The sequence below is a fragment of the Orcinus orca genome, chromosome 3 (genome assembly GCF_937001465.1).
Source record: "Orcinus orca chromosome 3, mOrcOrc1.1, whole genome shotgun sequence".
Taxonomy (NCBI): Eukaryota; Metazoa; Chordata; class Mammalia; order Artiodactyla; family Delphinidae; genus Orcinus; species Orcinus orca.
This window is the reverse complement of record NC_064561.1, coordinates 182,803,198-182,822,569: the sequence shown is the minus strand read 5'-3', so window position 1 is coordinate 182,822,569 and position 19,372 is coordinate 182,803,198. Positions and strand designations below refer to the sequence as shown.

General features: G+C 44.7%; 1 protein-coding gene across 1 annotated transcript in view; it reads left to right on the top strand.

Moving 5' to 3' along the window:
• The window catches only part of LOC125963977 (basic proline-rich protein-like), a 36,999-nt gene extending 25,857 nt beyond the window's left edge, over positions 1 to 11,142 (top strand). Inside the window, exons 8-9 of the mRNA XM_049707886.1 lie at positions 9,913 to 10,053; positions 11,090 to 11,142. Of these exons, the coding sequence (XP_049563843.1) occupies positions 9,913 to 10,053; positions 11,090 to 11,142 (194 nt within the window). The remainder of the gene's footprint in view (positions 1 to 9,912; positions 10,054 to 11,089) is intronic.
• The last annotated feature ends 8,230 nt before the right edge of the window (positions 11,143 to 19,372 follow it).

The following is a 19,372-nucleotide window of genomic DNA, read 5'->3' as shown; positions in this document are numbered from 1 at the left end:
GCCAGGTTGATAATCTGGGGCGTGGAAGATAAATGAGCATCTTCCTTAATAAATAAGTTTAGGGAACAGCTGACTCTATATGGCTCAATTAGCTAATCACGAGGGTAACATTTGCCTGGAATTGGCATGCATGGGATTATTTCCTTTAACTCTTAACCCTCCTTGCATTTAACACCAGGTACCACATCACGGCAGGCTGTATGGCAGGCCTGGAGGAGAGAGCGGGCTGTCAGGGTCCGTGAGTCTCTGTGTGGGTCCTAAGAGAAATGTGTGCCCCCACCCCCAGGTTGCTGTGAGAATCAATGAGCTGATGCTCCAGAGGCCCCCATACAGTGCCTGGTACACAGCACACGCTTAGTGAGTGGCAAGATGGTTGTGGCTTACAGATATTGACCGCTGTGGCCTGGACATGGTGTCTTGGCCAGATCCCCATTGCCACCCATCAGCACCCTGGAGTACACGCTAAGAGCCTGGCCCTCATTAGATGCTGTGGATCCAAAGGTGAATAGGATGTATTTCCCACCCCAAAGCTCACCTTCCCGTGAGGTCCTGCCACGGAGAAGTCATGATGCAGCCATGGACTTGCAAAGATGTGAGCATCACTTCTTCTACAATAGAAGAAACTTCACAAATGGCCGAACACAGCCCTGCCTGGGGGGATCCCTTCCATTGCTCACCCATCATCTGAGGCAGGGGTCCCCAATCCCTGGGGTTCCTATTAGGAACCGGTCCACACAGCAGGAGGTGAGCGGCGGGCGGATGAGCGTGCAGATCTCCATCTGCCGCTCCCCATTGCTCCCCATTTCTCGCCTTACCGCCTGAACCATCCCCTCCCCCCTGCCCAGTTCATGGAAAAATTGTCTTCCATGAAACTGGTCCCTGGTGCCAAAAAGTTTGGGCACCGCTGCTCTAAGGGTCATGATCCCGGGAGTGGGACCTCTCCTGTCTCCCACATCCTGGGCAGGACGTGTGATGTGACTGTGGGGACTGCAGTGTCCTGGGGAAGTGGCCTCATTGCATTATATTTGAAGCTGTAAAAGTATTAGTTTGGAGGTTGTTTCTCCCTGAGGGTGTATAATTGGTTGGATGGAGAACATGGATGAAATCTGTGACTAAGGAGGCTCCCAGGTCTCCTAACCAACACTCCACACCTTCAAAAACGCACAGGGCTGGACCGGTGACAGAAGAGTGATGGGGAGCGCCCTCCTCAGGGTGGGCTCTGGCACCGCCTGTGTGTCCTCCCGGGAACCCGCAGGAGGTCACTGGACACACGTGTCTAAGAGCAGTCCTAAATCCAGTCTCGTCCGCGATGTGGCCTCCTGATCTTGCTCCAGGAACAGGACCTGAGTGCAGGCAGGTCAAGTTTTCACCTTTCACAGGGAACGAAGGCCTGCTCGGCCTGGGGATCTGTGCTCAGAGCATCACCAGCTGTTTCTCTTCCTGCATCAACCCGGGGAGGAGCTCTGCCTCATCTCAGACTTGCTGGTGGTTTACTGATCTGACCACATGGATGCTGGCCCGTGTAGACAACACCTGGGCTGTTCCCACACATCCTGGGACACTCACAGCTAGCTTCCAGGGGAAGGACATTTTCCCACCCTCTAGAGCTTTTCCCAGCTCGCTGGCAGAAGATGGCATCTTGCTGGCCCGGGTGTCCTGCATTCCGTGCTGATGCTTCTGCATCCGTCAGGGGGCCCCAGCCCAGGATGTGGGCGGCCAAGACCATCGGGGAGACCCATGAAGGTAACGGAAGTTTTAGGAAGATGTTTACTATGGCCTCCCTCACTGTTGACTTTTTGTCTTAGAAATTCACTCACAGAAACACCGTCACGTGTGCAACCAGGAGCAAAGCAGTGGCATTTTGCATTAAACACGCCTTTTCATTTTCAAAGAGTCCGACACGTTATGACCCACTTGGAACTTAACGCCGTAATACTCTATTTCTACATTATATGACATCATTATAGATGCTTTATGTTGTTTTTGTCTGTGGTTCGCAATGATGTCTGCTTAATCAATTCCATTATGCATTCAACTTCCATGACACATCAAAGGCTGATAACGTTTTTTTTTTTTTTAAACTTTGCTTGCTTAAAATGATTTCCCTCCAGATCAAGATGCAGAGCACAAAATATTAATCAGTTTAAATAAATATCAAGACTACCCAAATAATATGAATACCTGGCACGGCATAGCGCCTACTGCCCAGTTCCCAACAGCTGGTCACGCTGGCACGTGGCACCCTCTCAACAGTCTTTTAGATAATGACTTTGGCATCTGCCGGTGCGCGCTTGCTACTGCCCACAGAATTTACAACTCACAAGAGGGAAACAGAGGCTCCTACAGAACTTTTTTATGCAAGGTCTTTGAAATTTATTAATGTAATGCAAACACAAGCCTTCCAACCCATTAAATTGTTGATGTTATGCGAATCCACTCTGGAATGGCAGGTTCTCATTAACATTATTTGCATGTTAATCTGCATCTTTTTAATTAGTGATATTATTTATGCACATAATTTTCGCCTACTGGTGCCAAGGCTGAAGCGCATTAATTAATCTACTGAGATGCCAAACTGTTTATTTTCTCCCGTATTTTTATTTGTTTACATGGTGTTTTGGATTCAGGGAAAATAAAAAAGAGCCCGAAGAATAAAAGCAGAAAGACAAGATTAACTAAAAGCTCTTTTTGTTTTCATAATTTAAATTGCAATATTAGCCAAATGTTGTGTTTCTTCCCTTAGAGATCGGTTATTCAGTTACATTACCTTGATGTATTATTAAAATTTATAATGGACTCCAGAGGCTTCTGTTAGTTCTCTCCTTCATTTACAGAATATACTCAATGTTATTTTAATCTTCCTACAACGCTTCCATGCATAGGCAATGATGAGCCATCCCTAGCGAGTCACCTGCACGGTTCCACTTCGCACAACTGATAAACATTTAAATAAGCCTTTTCAAAAAAGAATAGCACGTAAAATTATTAACCCATTGATGGAGTTCGCTGCTGCTCAGCGATTCTTCTTTTCTCAAAATAGGTCAATCGCAAAATGCATTTGATTTGGCGACGTCGTGTCGTTCCTGAAACCAACCGTGATTACCAGGCATTATCCAAAATTGTGTGTCCACTTGTGTGCACACAGGCAGAACAGGGTTTTTAAAGTGCATGATTAAAAATGTTCTGCGCCACCCATGCTAAGTGCACACGCTTTTCAAGCCAGGAGAAGAAAGGGAGATTGTACACCACTGGGCCTTGTAATAAATGATAACGTAATTCAAAAGCAGTTCTATTCCAGGGGAATGAAAGGAAAAAAATTCATTCCACTAACCACATATTTATTATTTATACCACACCAGAGCGTGTACCCAAGAGCAGTGTGTAAAGATACTCCAGTAAGCGTTCGTCCCCTTAGTGGTTGGACCAAGGATGTCTTTCCTGCATCAGTTTCCCTGGGATACAGGGTGACACCCCTGCTTCCCCATATCACACCTGCCTTCACGGGAGCTGCCCCCAGATTTTCTCCGGTTGAACACGACCCCTTGTTCCCCAAAGGACAAGCTCCATCAGCCTGTCTGGAGTAAATCACAACCACAGTCCCATGTTTTAATAAGATGGTTGAAATCTACTGGGTGTGACATCTTGGGGGACAGAAGTTACACCAAGTTCCCGCTCTGTTTTATGTTACTTGAATAGCACAGAACACTGGGTTGTAGCTCACTTGTCAAATGACTTCAAGTCCCGTGCTGCCTCCTGGTTCACGGAAGGGTAGAGGAGAGGGATTGGGCTATGGTGTGCGTGGAAATTCAGGAACGAGGCAGGGCGAGGGTCTCGGGGTACAAACTGGGCATCTCGGTCCATGTTCCCCAAGTGGACTGGGAAGTGAGACCCCAAAGCCAGTAAGCTTTGTTTGTTTGTTTGTTGTTAGCTAGCAAATCTGGAATATAGTTTTTTTTTCTATTAGCTAGCTTTTATTTGGTAGGGGGAGGTTCATAATAAGTGCTGTTGAAAGTTTAAATAAAATAATTTAAGGCCAAAGGGAAAGAGCTTCTTCCTAAGCCCTGACTAAATGTACTGATTCTTTTTCCAGAACATTCTATGAATATGTGAGCATGTATCTATTCAGCAAAAATAGGACTGTACTATGCCTGCTCTTCTGCTCTCTCCTTTCCTCTGAACAATGCTCTCTGGGCGTCTTTCAAGGTGCACGTGGCCTCCTGTAATTCTCGATTCCCATGGGGTATCAGCTACAGGGATGCGTCCATGATAAAGTGTACCCCTGGGGGTGATGGGGTGTGTGTGGGAGGTGAGTTCCTATGAGGACTGACTTGTAGGTTGATGAGCTACATTCATTCATATTTTAATATTTTTCTACTCCCCAGGAAATGGTGTGAGAAAAGTATCCGGAAAGACTAGATAGGTTAAGCAGTGGAAGACACTTCTTGTAATTCTAGATACTGCTTTTGTACAGTGATGTAGCATCAATGTTAATACCTATGGGAACATGCAAAGAATGGCCGTATTGTACGAATCGTGTACAAGAATGTCGTGTGACATACGAAACTGAAGAGAAACAGTGGCCTTCTGAGTTACACCTGGCCCGCAGGCATCCAGGCTGCTCCTGCAGTGACTTTTGAGGTTGGAGGCCTGGCTGAGAGCAGAACGAGGCCACCACACGTGGATCCCGTAATCCGTGGCTTGAGATGAAGTCACAGGGGCTGAGTTGATGTCAGGGTTGGGCTTTTCTTTACGGTTGCGATTTGGAATTATGTGCAGTTGTGAGACTGGACTTTGAGAAGGGTGAAGATAACGCCTGATCATCTCCTTATAGAATGAGGGGCTTCTGGAGTTTCTTATGGGGGTGGGAACCCTCAGACTCCTGGACTAGAGTCTACAAAGTTAGCTTTGGTGTGCCTTCACATTGGGGTCACTGCCTCTGTCCTCTGACTCCTCTCACATCAGGGTGTGTTTCCAGCTGCTTATTAGGGACAAGTTGTTTGCTCTGCATAGGATCTGGCCCTGTCCTTCACTAAGATGTTGGATTAGTGAGCAATGTCCCTTCATGGAATAGCCCAGCAAGTTATAGGAGGAACTTGTTTGTACAATTTTAAATCAATCATGTATATGTAAATGAGGTATATTCTTTTACTAATTAATTAATGTAAACATACTATATGTGCATATTATATTATGTTATGGATATCATTACATACATTAACATACATTATGCATATTATTGTAACTATATTTACCCCCCCTCTTTCTGAGCAAGGCAGCTTCCCGTGTGGGTCAGGAGGCCTCTTCCTGTCCCATCTTAGCCCAGGACCACCCTCTCCCTGGGATGCCTTTCCCTCTAGTCCACCTGGAGTGCCTTCTCAACCCTGAGGATTGCCCAGAGAGCTTTTAAAATTGCAGACACCGGGGCCTTATCTGTAGTGACTCTACCCCATTGGTCTGCGTTGGGACCTGGACAGTGACCTTTTCTAGAATTTCCTGATGCTGGCTTAACAAGACCCACTCAGCTCTGACAGCTAGGCAGCCCTCCTCCACAGCCTTACTCCCCAGAGCCCCCTCCTTGGGACTCGCCCCTTCCCAGCTGCCTCCCCGCCAGACTTGCTGGGTCGCCTGTGAGGGCCCAGCATGTGGCAGTGAGCCCAGCCCACAGCAGGCACTCAAGGAGGGTGGTTGTGAAGAGCTCTGGGGTCCTTTGAGCTCTGCTATCTGAACTAAGTTCACAGGTGAATCTTTTCCTCATTTCTCTTTACATTTTCCAACTTGTACTTGAACACTCTCTGCAAAGTCCATGGTCAATTCCACATGCTCATAAACATGCATCTGGTAGACGTGATTGGTCCAAAGGAAGTATTACGTTGACCCGTGGCCACACACCGCCCTGCCTGCTCCCCCGCCTGGCAGCTCCTAGCCATCCACTCATGCTGACCCCACTGCCTTAGCCTGCTGCCCAGCTGCTTTCAATGTAGTTGCACGATCTTCAGGCCCAAAGAGAATTGAGAATTTTTATAAAATATTCTGTTCCAATGTTTATTTGCTTCTTCACGCATCCCCTGACCCTTTCAGCATTTACAATGTTCTAGGTGTTCATTAGGAATTGGGACCCGGATGGACAAGGCAATCACCTCTGCTTCCAGGTAGTTCTCGGGCGGTGGCATCTTGAGACAGGAGCATCCTAAAGGGTTTGCATCTGAAGTCTTTTGGCAAAACTGCTGTTAGGCTGGACCAGGCGCCAGGGGTGAAGCCGTTGGACAAGTGTCCACACGTGGCCTGAGTCCCAGGCACCCTGCCTCCAGATGGGTGAGGAGAGAGTCAATCTCGCTACCCAGTCTTTCCAGGCACGCCCAGAATTCTCCAGGCATCTGGTCAACCCTGTTTGCAAGCCCATCTTCCTTTAAAGAGCCTTGAATTTTGGCTGCAGATGCCCTGTTCCATGATGAATTCTGCTCGAAGTCCCTGTACACCGGGTGCGCTCAGGTGAGAGTGACATTTGCACTTGCCGTCTTAGTTTACAGCCTCTTTAATTATGCCCAGCCTCCAAAGCACTTACACGATGCTCTTAAATAGAGCTGGCCCTTTTTATTTAATTTAATTTTCCTGTTAGTGTTTGGAGACGATCCAGCAAAGCACTTGGGTAAATTCAATAAAGTTCATACCACAATTAATATAGGACCTGATGACAATAGAGGCTACTCCTTTAATAGAAGCATCATAACTTGCCTGGAAGTACCGATGTTTCAGTGAGGTAAGTAACGAAGTCAGAGTGAATGGATGAAGGCAAATATGTTTTGTGTAGAATTAGTAAGCTCAAAATGTAAAATCGTTTACTACCAGATCCGATCAAATCTGGAGCTTTGCACAATTGAATTTGCATTGTGAAGCTATGGACTTTGTTGGGGTAAATGACTGGTTCCCCCCAGACTCCAGCACACACATTGATCTAGTGTGGAGCTGTATTTTAGGTTTTGTTTTACGCTTCCATTTTTATGCTTGCTGTAATTTGGGGCTATGGATGGAATCCATGTATTATGTATTGACTTTTCATATTCCTTCCACTCATGATTCTGGAAATACTTTCTTTTAAAAAATTAACATTATTAGTTACAGATTATGTGGTTTGAGGGAGCTCCAATTTACGATAAGCAAGGTTTACTGAATCAAGAAAAGCTGAAAAATAACAAAATACAGCATTAGCCACAATTTCAAGGAAAACATAATCCCTCCTTATTGACTGTGGGCACATCTGAACTGTGTATAGCACGTATGTGTTTCCACATTCTTCTCAGCCAGGATCATCCATCTTGAGAAGCTCTAAATAGAAAGTGAGGATCTAGGTTCTGAACAGAAAAATAAACTCTGCACAATCAGCTTGCATCTAAGATGCTGCCAACGTTATTATTTCATTAATAATGCATTTTTGGCTGTCAAAAACAATCAGCATTGTAGTCCTCTCCTAGATACTGTTTATTATAAATCACTTTGCAACAATACACTATTTTGCAGAGAATGAAAAGCAAAACCATTCCCTGTCAGCTGGAATTAATAGTCAGGAAACTATAGTCTTTCAGAAAGGGAAATAGGTAAATTAGCATATGGAAATCTGCTCAAAACATCAGCCTATACTTGTTGACATAGAAAAATGAATTATGTGTATTCAAGCACAGAGATTAAAGTTACTTGAAACATTTCCTAATTGTTCCTGTTGGTTAATAAGAAAGGACTCTGAGTAATGTCAAGTTGTTTTTTAAAAAAATCTCAGTTAGGGCCTGTACTACATATAAAATAGATATTTCAGGAGGAATCCTCATAAGAACTCAGAATTGTTTAAATCAGAACATAACATTATAACAATATGTTAATCCTATTCTCAGACCTTTTAAAATACTATTGTCTACCAGCTACAATAAGGTTTCAATTTACACGTGATGTTTATTTATGTCGAAAGGAAGGAAACGTTTCTGAAGCGGGGTCCCACTGTTAGCACAGATGGACAAGGCAGGCACTGGTGGGCAGTGGTCCTGCTGCATCCCCAGCATGGGGCGAGCTGCGGCCAAACCTCCTGTGTCATTGCTAGGAGGATGAGAAGATCCCTCCCCTGGTGGATAAACGGGGCAAAAACGTGCTCCCGTCTGAGCCCCTTTGGTTTCTCAGGAAATGGAAATCTCCCCAGTTGGGTTCATACTTTTGACCCTGCCACCTGCAGAAGCAGGCAGGCCTCTTTGGGGTCCAGTTTGCTCCAAGAATTTCACATTTGCCTGAAGGAAAAGGTTGAGTAAGGGGTTGGAACTTGCCTGGAGGCACAGTGGCCCCAAAGTCACAGCTGAGACGTATGCCAGAGCGTTTAAGGGCCAGTGACCCTGGGTGCTTCTCTCTGAAACGTGGAACCCGGCCCTCCAATTACCCTACAACCCGCCTCTTGTCTGAGTAATGGAGTAAGCAACGCAGTCACACGCCGGATCTTACATGGAGAACACGGGCTGTGGTTTCAAGAGAATTCATTTGCAAAACACTTACAGGATGATCTTTATTTTCATTTAGTTCAGAGGGACGTCCTCCTCAGGGAGAGAGAGCGAGCGCGGGTTATAAATATCCAAGACACCCTCCCCACAAATCTTAGAAGCCGTCTGTCCCCAACACAAGAAACACGTCGGGGGGAGTGATTTGCCTTCTGTCTCTCCTGCCTCCGCGGGGCAGATTGTGGAAGAGTAAAGCCTCCGCATCCGCTCCACTGCTGAGGTCCAGGGAGGTGCGGATGCAGGGATGTGGGACTCTCTCTTAAGAGGACTCCCTCTGCACCTTCACAGCCCCTCCAATGGCTCGAGGGGGCTTCTGCCCTCGGCTTGAAAGGGAGCATGAAGCCCTGCGCCTGCAGATAAGCTCCCAGTGCATTTCCGCGGTGATGACGGTAGGAAGCATGGCCGATGTCGTGGGGTTGCACGGAGAAGGCCAAGGGCACGCCGTGACCAGGATGTGAGCAGAAAGGGCACGCTGATGGTGCAGGAGACAATCGACTTTCTGTCTTGGTGGAGACCCAATCACGTAGCTTTTGTTTGCTCTAACAAGCTGGACCTTGTCCGGCTCCGAGAAACTACAAGGAGAGGCTTTTCCCGCTGAATGGTGCCGAGCATCAGATGTGAAGAGTGCCTCTGTACCTGGTTCTGTCTCTTCCCACTGCTGGTGCTGAGCTCTAGCTGCTCCCATTGCCCCGTTTTCTCTCCCTCCACCCTGTCATCCCTCCCTCCTTCACCCGTGTCATCAGTCCTGGTATGAATCCGCTTCCTCCAAAGTAGATCGACTCCATTCCATCCAGCAACAGGCTCTAGGAGCAGATCTGGGGACTCCCTGCAGCCTGGCTCAGCCCCGGGGCCCTGCCGTGCGGGATATTTCCTTAGAGGGGGCAGTGCCATGCTCCCCACTGCTGTCTGAACGTCCTGTGTGCTCAGTCCCAGAGCTACTGCTTCAGGGCCTGGAGGAGCCTCCAGGGACCTAAAAATGGTGCCCAAGGAGGTTCAAGAGGCACGGTTGCTAGCGTCAGACTCTATGGCCAGCTGGGGAACAGGGACCAAAACACGAGCCCAGGAGTCACAAGCCCGGCTCCCCCTCCCCCCTCCCAAACTTGCTGTCCCTGACCAGTGCCTGAAGTACCAGCTTCTGGGATTGCTTCCTCATCACCATCCAGTTTCCTAACGCTCTGGGGGGACCATGCAAGCTCCTGCAGCTGCACGACCGTGGAGGGGGGCTTAGTGAGCGGGCTGCCAGCCTCCAGTGACAGCACAGGTTGGGGAGAGGCGCCTTCCACCCCTGCAGCCCTGGACGGCCCCCACGAGCACCGCGCCAGACGCCGGCAAGGCTTGGAAGAGTCCCTGACAGTCCACTTTCCCCTTCCGCACTTCTTCCCAGTGGGTGAGCAGAACTATGGGAACAGAGACCAGCCCTTACGTCAGCACGTCTACAGATTTCGTACAGACACTGATGGGGATGCTGCCCTGACCCCCACCCCTCCAAGCAGCACTGTGGAGAGGGCATCCCGCACCCTGAACCGTGAGCTGAGGTGCTGGGAAGCCTGGCAAGGCGGTGACCAGTGCCAGCTTCGCCTGTCCGGACCCCAGCGGGGGCGGAGCCTGTGCTGCTGGCAGAGGAGGGTCCTCCACGCTGCTGGCCTTCGTGTCATCAACCGGCCCGAGGCACCAATGAGCCTGCCCTTAATTCAAGTGAGCTTGGTCTCCAGGTGACTCACCGTGTGGGAGAGTCTACATTGGAACACAACACAGCTCACGTCTACGCTCTGCAGAGTTAGCTGAAGCTATTGCTGGTAATGGAGTCAGAAAGCCGAGGGGGAGGGGAGTTGGCCGGGAGAGAGCCTCACCATTGGAACGAGGCCAGCGGAACTATGTCCTGGTGCTCCTGGATAAGTCCCCAGTGGGAAACAGGAAAATGATCCTTCCTAGGAAAATGACCCTCAGAGACCAGCAGACACCGCCTTGGGGTGGCCTGTCCCCCACAGCCATCAGCGCCCGGAGTACTGCAGTCTCACAGAGGCAGCCTGCAAAGCAAGAGTGGGCCAGTGCTGACGATTCTTTCCTTCCTAGGTCCGCTGTAACTAAGCGACCTAACCTGCAGGGTGGACCTGTGTCCCTAACCAACCAGAGGGCACTGGCCCTGGGCAGCTCCTTACCTGGGAAACTTCAGCAGTTTGCTGGCCGCCCTGCTGGGGTGGGGGTTGATTAGCATAGATACAGGCAGTACCTGTAAACCCCAAGTGCTGACAGAACCACTCCGTGGAGAGGGCAGACTACCTTCGTGGCCCCGGGTCCCTGCAGCAAGTAAGGACGGAGCCTAAGACTTCCCCGCCCACCACGGCAGCACCTGGTGCCTTGCAGGACTTCTGTCCCCGCCCCATCAAGTCCTCTGAGATCTGGGTCTCAGACTGAGGCGGTGGGCAAGGGAGCTCACAGGCCCAGCCACCCGGGAAGGCCTGCTGGGGTCTCTCGACAGGAGCACAGTTGAGGGCACAGTAGGGCCGCGGGTCTGCCTCGGGGTCACCTGCCCTGTGACCAGCTCTCTCCTGTCTCCCCAGCCCAGCCCCATGCTCCCCTGGGTGGCGTCTACACTAGCCTCTGTTCTCCTTAAGCTTTCTCGGGAGATCCCCACCTCAGAGAAGACTTTTATGGCCTTTCAGGCATAAAGTCACTTTTTATCCACCTGCAGTCCCACACCCTGACCAGACAGAACTTTCAGACAGGGTTCCAGAGTTTGCCAGGGGTACCCACCTCCATCTGTGGCCCCACCCTTCTCTGCTTCCTCCTGGCCTGGGTCCAGTCGGTAACTTCTTGGATCGCTCTGGGTTCAGGCAGAACCTCTGCAGCCTGACTCAGAGATGCCTCCCTCAGGGGGACACGGTCCCTGGATCCTCACCTCCGAACCCTAGCATCTGAGATGGCATGTACTGACAGCCTCACGCGGGAGCCCTTCATCTTTCCAGAAAGGGATTCGGGTTCTGAAAGATTCGTGCCTGAGGTCTTACTGCAGTCAGACAGAGAGGTCTGTACAGAGCTAGAGATCAGTTTATAGCACTCTGTAAAATCTCACTAGTTGCTTGTAAAAAGAAACAACTGCACAGGACAAACCCAATAATGTCAGAGGAGAGAAGACACGCATACTACCTTTGGTAATGGAACAAACACAGCAGGAACTGCTCAAAAGCAATATATATATATATATATATATATATATATATATATATATATATACACATACACACACACACAGACACACACACATATATACGCACGCACACACACATATGTACAGAAACATGTACTTGAAGACAAATAACAAACAGTTTACTATTTTTGAGTGTCTCACTCAAATGTAAAATTAGTCAAATGAATAGAAACAAAGTCCTAACTTTATAATAAAAGAAATGGAAAACTTCAGGGAGTTTTTCGTAATTCCAGGGAAAATTACCTCTTTATAACCTTAGGAATTTAACTTAACATCATCATTATTTGACATCTCTTTGTTTTAAAAATAATTCTAAACTAATAAGTAGCTTGCACTATGTAATTCATAGGTAGAGCATAGAAATTTTGAATTTCTTTTAAATATAAATATACTATGTAATACATAATAACATTATAGAATTTTCAGGAAAAAAACGAATTAGAGTACAAAAATGCCGTCACTTAAATACAGTTGCCGGTAAAATTTTAGTGCATCACATTCCTTTATTTCACATGTTCTTTTTAAAAAAAAAAATAAATAAGGTACTAAACTGGTAAATACATATTTTATATCTTACCTTTTTTCTTAAACTTAAGTGCATGTAATTATGTACCCTTATTAAATGTCTTACTGAATAGTGAAAACATTTATGGTTGTAATTTTTCCTCTGAGTATGGCTTTAGCCATATTCTATAAGTTTTGAGGGAAATTTTCTGATTTTTTTTGATTTCTAAATAATTTGCAATCTCAGATTTCAGTCCAATTTGACCCAAGAGGTATTTAGAGGAGACCCATTCACTGTCCTAGGTAGACATGTTTGGTCCTGTTTTTATTATTGATTCCAGGTTTATTGCATTGTGATAAAAGAATGCAGCCTCTAATCTTTATACTTAGAGAAATTTGTTAAGATACTCCATATGATTAATATTTGTGTATAAATAAAATAAAATATTGTATCTATGGAATGCAAAGTTTTTAATATGTTAATCTCTTAAAGCAAGCATTTTCGTTGTTATTCAAAATTAAATGTGTGTATACCTATATATTTTTCTCTGTGCTAAAATTTACACTATACTCCCATCCCTCTCTCCCCTCCAGCATTTAGAACTCTTTTACATGGACTTTCTCCTTTTCTTCCCAGTTTGTGTTGATGTAAAGTGGAACGCTATTCCAAGTATTTTTTATTAAAGCATTTAAATTTATTTCTAGAGTGGTTTCTTAACCATTGCATTATAGTCATAACTACATTATCAGCATATAGTTATAATCAACAGGGTGTGCTGTTTTAAGTCCTACAACTTTGCCCTGACACTTCATATTTCTGTGCAGCGATCCATTTACTGATTCAAGTTTTTAGTTGGGATTAAGAATTTTCTTACATATTTTTTTTTCCCCTGAAGCTTACACAAGTTTCTGAAACCACATGTTACACAAATTCTTTCTTGCTCTATTTGTGAATAATAACCAAGACGGGTGTGGAAATCTATGGTCATGGTCCTTGTTCATGCTTTTCCTAGATTTCAGTTTTGCAGATTACAAGTCAAGATTCCCATTGCATTGTGGCATGAGGCAAAATGGAGGTTTATCATTCTGCACCATTTGTTGAGAAGATGATCCTTTCCTTATAGAAACGCCCTTGTGCCTTTGTTGAAAATCAGTTGACCATACATGTGTGAATCTATTTATGGACCCTCTCTTATTTTCCTTTCATTCGTAAGTTTACCTTTATGTAAATCCAACACTATCTTGATTATAGATTTATAATGAATCTTGATTTCAGGTAACATAAGTCCTCCAACGTTGTTCACTTTCAAAATTTGGCTATTCTAGGTCTTTTGCATTTCCTTATAAATTTAGAGTCAACTCGTCAATTTCTACAAAAAAGCCTGCTGAGATTTTGGCTGGATTTGTGCTAATATAATGATGAGTTCGGGAGGAACTAACATCTTAACAATCTTGACTCTTCTAATCCATGAGCATGGTATATCTCTCCATTTATTTAGGTCTGCACTTTGTCCCAGCAATGTTTCTAGTTTTCTGTTTACACACAATAACACAACTTTTATCAAATGTATCTCTTTTTTGTTTCATACTTTTTAGCACTACTCTAAATATGTTTTTTTTTAATTTCTGATTTTCTGTTGCTACCCTTAATCCTGCAATCTTGCTAAACCCACTTATTAGTCCTAATATCTTTTTTGTACATTTCTTAGAATTTTCTGCATAATATGCTATTTGTAAGTAAAAAGAGTTTTGCTTCCTTTATCTCTTCCCTCCTCAATCCAAATGCTTTTATTTTGTTTTTCATCCTATTTCACTGCTAAGATCTCTGTAATAATGTTGAACACAAGATATTGAAACAGAACAGGATGCTATGGTCCTTCCCCACCCCACCTCCACCTACCTTTTGTCCTTGGAAAAGCTTTAGCCAAAGAATAAGTTTAATCAGAGAAGTGAGAAAATGCAGAAACAAAGGAAACAGTCAAAGGAGACTAAATAATAATAGTCATTAAACATAGTCAAGGACCTTTTGTTCCTCCTCAAGGGCTACAGATAATTTCTGAGCAACGTCCTTTGAACTATTTTGTAGATGCTGAAACCCCCACCAGGTGGAAGAATTTAACTTCATGATGACCAGACTGTAGCCATGGCATAAGCTGCCACAATTCCAAGAACTGGCCTCAAGGAAATCGGACCAAACTGACTTTGGAACTGAAGATTAACTGCACTTAAAACAATCAAGATGATACTGATCAGAGTATGGCAGGACCAATTTCAAGATGACGGTCAGAGCTGACTGTGCTGTTTCTGCATGTAGCCCCCTCCCTCCATCTGTAAAAGCTCTTGCCCCCGATTGGCAGTTGGGGGAGGGGAGATGGCCTTTGGACACGAGTCTGTTGCTCAGGACGCCCTCCTCCAACCCCCCAGGTTGCTAGCATTCAAAATAAAACAAACTTTCCTTTCCACCAACTTTGCCTCTTTAATGGCTTTTGAGCAGCAAGCAGTGGACCACACTTTTGGTTATAACATGAGAATGGAGTCTTTGCCTTTTCCTGATCTTTTGTAGAAAATAGTCAGTTTTTCACAATTAAATATAGAGTTAGCTATAAGTTTTTAAAATTCCCATTATTAGGTTGAGGACTTTTTTCCTATTCATACTTTGCTGAAAGTTTAAAAATGAAAATATGTTGAGATTATTTTCAAGTTCTTTTCTGCATCTATTGAAATAATTCTATATTTTAAATGTTTATTAATTATACAGATTATTTTTCAAATAAAGAACAAACCTACATCTCTACTTAATCATGATCTTTTAACATTTGTATATTTTTGACTTGATTTTATAAAATTTTGTTAAAAATATTTGCATCAAATTTCTTGAAAGATGTCAAACTATAGCTTTATTTTTTTCTAGTATTTTGTCTGATTATAGTATCCAAGTGATGCTGGCTTTATGCTGGATGAGTTTGTGTAGAATAGGCTTTATTTCTTCCTTTAACATTTTTTAGAATTCATCAGTGAAGCCATATGGATCTGGGATTTTCTCTGTGGGAAGATTTTTAAATACAAGTTCAATTTCTTTAAAAGATACAGGGCAATTTATGTTATTGATTTCTTCTTACATGAGATTTGCTATTTCGTATCTTTCAATATTTTGTATTTTTTCATAAATATGTTCAGTTAATCTAAGCCATCAAATTCACTGCCACAGAGTCATTCACAATGTTTCATTATAGCTTTTTATTGTTTGTTGGGTCAGTAGTGATGTCCCCTCTGTCATTCATGATGTTACTAATTTGTGTCTTTTCTCTTTTCCTAATCAATCTTGCTAGAGATGTATCAATTTTATTGATCTTCTCAAGAAACCGGCCTTTGGTTTAATTGATTTTCTTTATTGATTTTCTGTGTTTTTTATTTTATTGATTTCTGCTCATATGCTTATTATTTCCTTTCTTATTCTCTACTTTGGCGTTAGAATGTTTCCCTTTGTTACACATGCATGAATGCAGATGCTGGCACTTGGTTTAAAGACCCCTCTTTCTCCACACACTCCTTCACCCCCGGGAGGACCTGCCTCCATCCTGCCCCCACCTTCCCTCATCATTCGCGTTGGCACTTTGCTGTCCTTGTTGAGCTGCCTGGTTTGCTTCCTTGAATTTACTCCCTTTTCTCTGCATGACTGACAGTTGTGGAGACACAGAAGTAGGTAAGACAGTACAGAGTTGATGCCCCTACAATATTTATTTTTGAGAATTTTTACTTAATAAAAGGACATGAACCACACATTGTGAAGACCCTAGAGAGCCTGAGGAAAAGCACAGAGTGGCAACAATTTTATTTATTTATTATTATTTTTTTAAAGATTTAATTTTATTTATTTTTGGTTTCATTGGGTCTTCATTGCTGCGCGTGGGCTTTCTCTATTTGGGGTAAGCGGGGGCTACTCTTTGTTGCAGTGTGTGGGCTTCTCCTTGTGGTGGCTTCTCTTATTGCAGAGCACGGGCTCTAAGCATGCGGGCTTCAGAAGTTGCAGCATGCGGGCTCCAGTAGTTGCAGCATGCGGGCTCAGTAGTTGTGACATATGGGCTTAGTTGCTCCATGGCATGTGGACCATGTAGGCGACATGGGATCAAACCCATGTCGCCTACATTGGCAGGCAGACTCTTATGAGTGGCAACTATTTTAAATAAGAAAAAATATTAAAATGAATGGCTAAGTCAAGTCACACGTGAGGCAGATCACTGATTATAAATGTCAAGCCTGTAAATTACTCAAATTTATGTCCTTTAAGAGCCTTCTTGGTTGGGACTTGCCAGGGAAGGAGAGAGAGAGACACTTTCCCACTGTTATCAGAGCAGAGGTTGTCATTTCCCCTGGGAGCCTCCAGTAGCCTACTTTCTAGAAACATATAGGGTTTCTCCCGTGGTGCTGTTGTGTTCTGATCCAGGCAGGCCACCCTCTCCCAGGCAGTGAAAGACATTCCACCAGAGTGTGAAAAGGGTTGGCCTGAGCATCAAGTTCAGAGAGAAGCTGGTAGAGGAAAGAATGAAGAACTTAGAGAATTAGCAATGGAAATTATGAAATTGAAATGACAAAATACCTCTTACAATAGCATAAAAAAATGCAATGTTTAGGCATAAATGTAACACAATAGAGGTGAGATCTGTACTGAAAACTACAAAACATTGCAGAGAGAAATTTTAAAAGATCTAAGTAAATGGAGAGATATACCATATTCTACGAAGAATCTCCTGTACTGGAAAGGAAGAAAAGGGGAGAGAAAATGAGTACACCTTAGAAAGCAGGTCATCGACTTTTAGTGTCCTGGGTTCGGGGCATGGAGGTGAGGGGCCTGTTGTTAGGACAGAGCTGAGGGGAGAAAAGAAAACATTTTTACACATGAGGCACTGCAGGAGATCTGGGGTTTGGGGGAAGGGGTTGATTGTGTTTCCTAAACTGAGGCAGGATGAGATGTCACAGGAGCATGTTGAGTATGATGTCTACTCTCCAATGACTAGAGGTAAAGGTCCACCAGCTGCACTGTTCCACCCCCACCTTCCATCGTCAGAGTTCCTGTAGAGACGAGGTTGCCTATCACCTGTTCCTCCTCCACGTCTCTGCTCAGAGAACATAAAGCTAGTGCTTTGATAGATGTGGGATAGTTAGAAGCAGGCTAGGAAGATTGATCTTCATCTCACCTTAACCATTTGCCAACAGGTGCTAAAATAGGGACATTCCTTGTTCACTTGGGAGAAGTCCCACAACCTGGAAATGATGGGTGGATAATTTGCAGAGCCCTCCATGTTTATGTTCATGCAGCTGAGGAAACCATGGTGTCTGTCTGTCTTTCCAGTATTTTATCCTTGATGTAAACACAGTGCCAGCATGGAGGAGCTCTTCTGTGAATACTTAAGGGACAGAAGAGGCAAACTGGAAAAGAAAGAACAGATTCCAAAATCCAAAGAACAATTTGGTGTAGGTACAAGTCAGGATGTAGTAAATTCTCAAGAGTATAAGCCTTAATGTAAATAATAGTTGAGTTCATTTGAACTGACTTTATATAAATAGCCAACACTGAGTTGTTTGATGAGTGTTAAAAACATGATTCATTTTCACCCAAAGTCAAAATTAAATAAGTATCAATACCCACTCAGATGTGAAAGTCTCCAAACACTTTGCAGCTTTAAAAAACATCGTATTAGATGTTAAATATCATTTAGATGCTTCGCTGAACAGTCCTGTCATCCCTGAACACCACAAAAATTCCACCTAGACTGGGGAAATGAGAGGGCCTGGCTGGAGAAAAAGGGTGGGCTGATATTTGTCTAGAGCAATAGAGACAGACTTTGCAAGTGGACTAAGGAGCAGTTCCTTGGTCTCCACAGTCAGCTCTCTATGGCTTCCAATTCATCGTCAAAGATAGCATAGATGTGGTCAGATATATGATCTTATAAAAGGCAAAGCACCGGGTACAGGAAACCAGTATGCCTCACCTGTGCGGAAGGTCTCCCATAACTGGGAAGGGTGCATGTGTCCAGGTGTTGGGCTGAGCTGGGTTCTCCCATCAGGTGTGTCTCCTTCACGAAGGCCAAGGTTAGATCTATCAGCCCTGGGGATTTTGATAGTCTGAGTAGGAATAGGAACTATATCAATAGTTTTGGTCGACTCCTCTGACCTCCATGATTCACTCTCCATGGAAAACTGGACCTGAAATGTCAGCCAGCCTCCTGTGGTTGAACCCAGAAGTCAAACTCAGAAATGAAGAATAAAGCAGGGCAAGCTATGGACCAAGGTCCCCCTGTGGTTTCCCTCACCACTTTCCTGCTCTTTCTGAACGTTGTTAGGACAAATCCTTTAAAAGAAAATCTTTTCTTAACCTCATTAACCTGGCTTTAAAGCTACAAGTATGATGACCGTGAGGTTCTGACATCCCTCTCTACGCACCCAAATCCGATCCTGAGAAGGTGCGCCTCGTGAATGGCGAGTTTATGGTTGGAATATCCCAGGCAACAGCTGTGTGTCTGGTGAAGGATGAAAGGCTTCTTATTTTCAGGTTTTGTTTTCTTGCTGTTCCCCTTAAAGAATGCATGTGGACATATTTCCAGCAGGTGAGAGTAATAGGAGAAAATCAGAGCATTACAGCAAAGTAGGTGAGTTGCTGGCCTAGATCTGGAGACCCAGGGAGGCTTGGGGTGCTGAGAACGCTGTTTCAGCCTCTGCCTCTCACCTGTCAAATGTGGGGATTGAACCAATGGGACTCACGGACTTGTTTGAGGTCAAGCCTGATATGGTTTGGAAAGAGGTAAACTCAGCAGAGGTTGGGTTGGGAGCTTTTCTTGTGTGTTTCATACTCATTTAAAATCAGAGGGTGACACAAGTAATTTTATGGCTTTATCAATCATCTTCAGTGCAACAGCTATACAGCTGAGCTCTTTTTCTTTCTTTCTATCCCCCAAACAACCTTACTTGGCACGGGGAATTGAAGAGCAACTCTGAGAGAAAAAGAAGAACTCATGTGTCCTGGCAATGGGACTAGTGTTTTGAGCAGAGGGAATCAGGAACTGTAGCCACATTTAGTTCCCGGACGCTCAGCCCCTTGACCTGAACAGTTAGGACACACATGCTTTCAGCATCA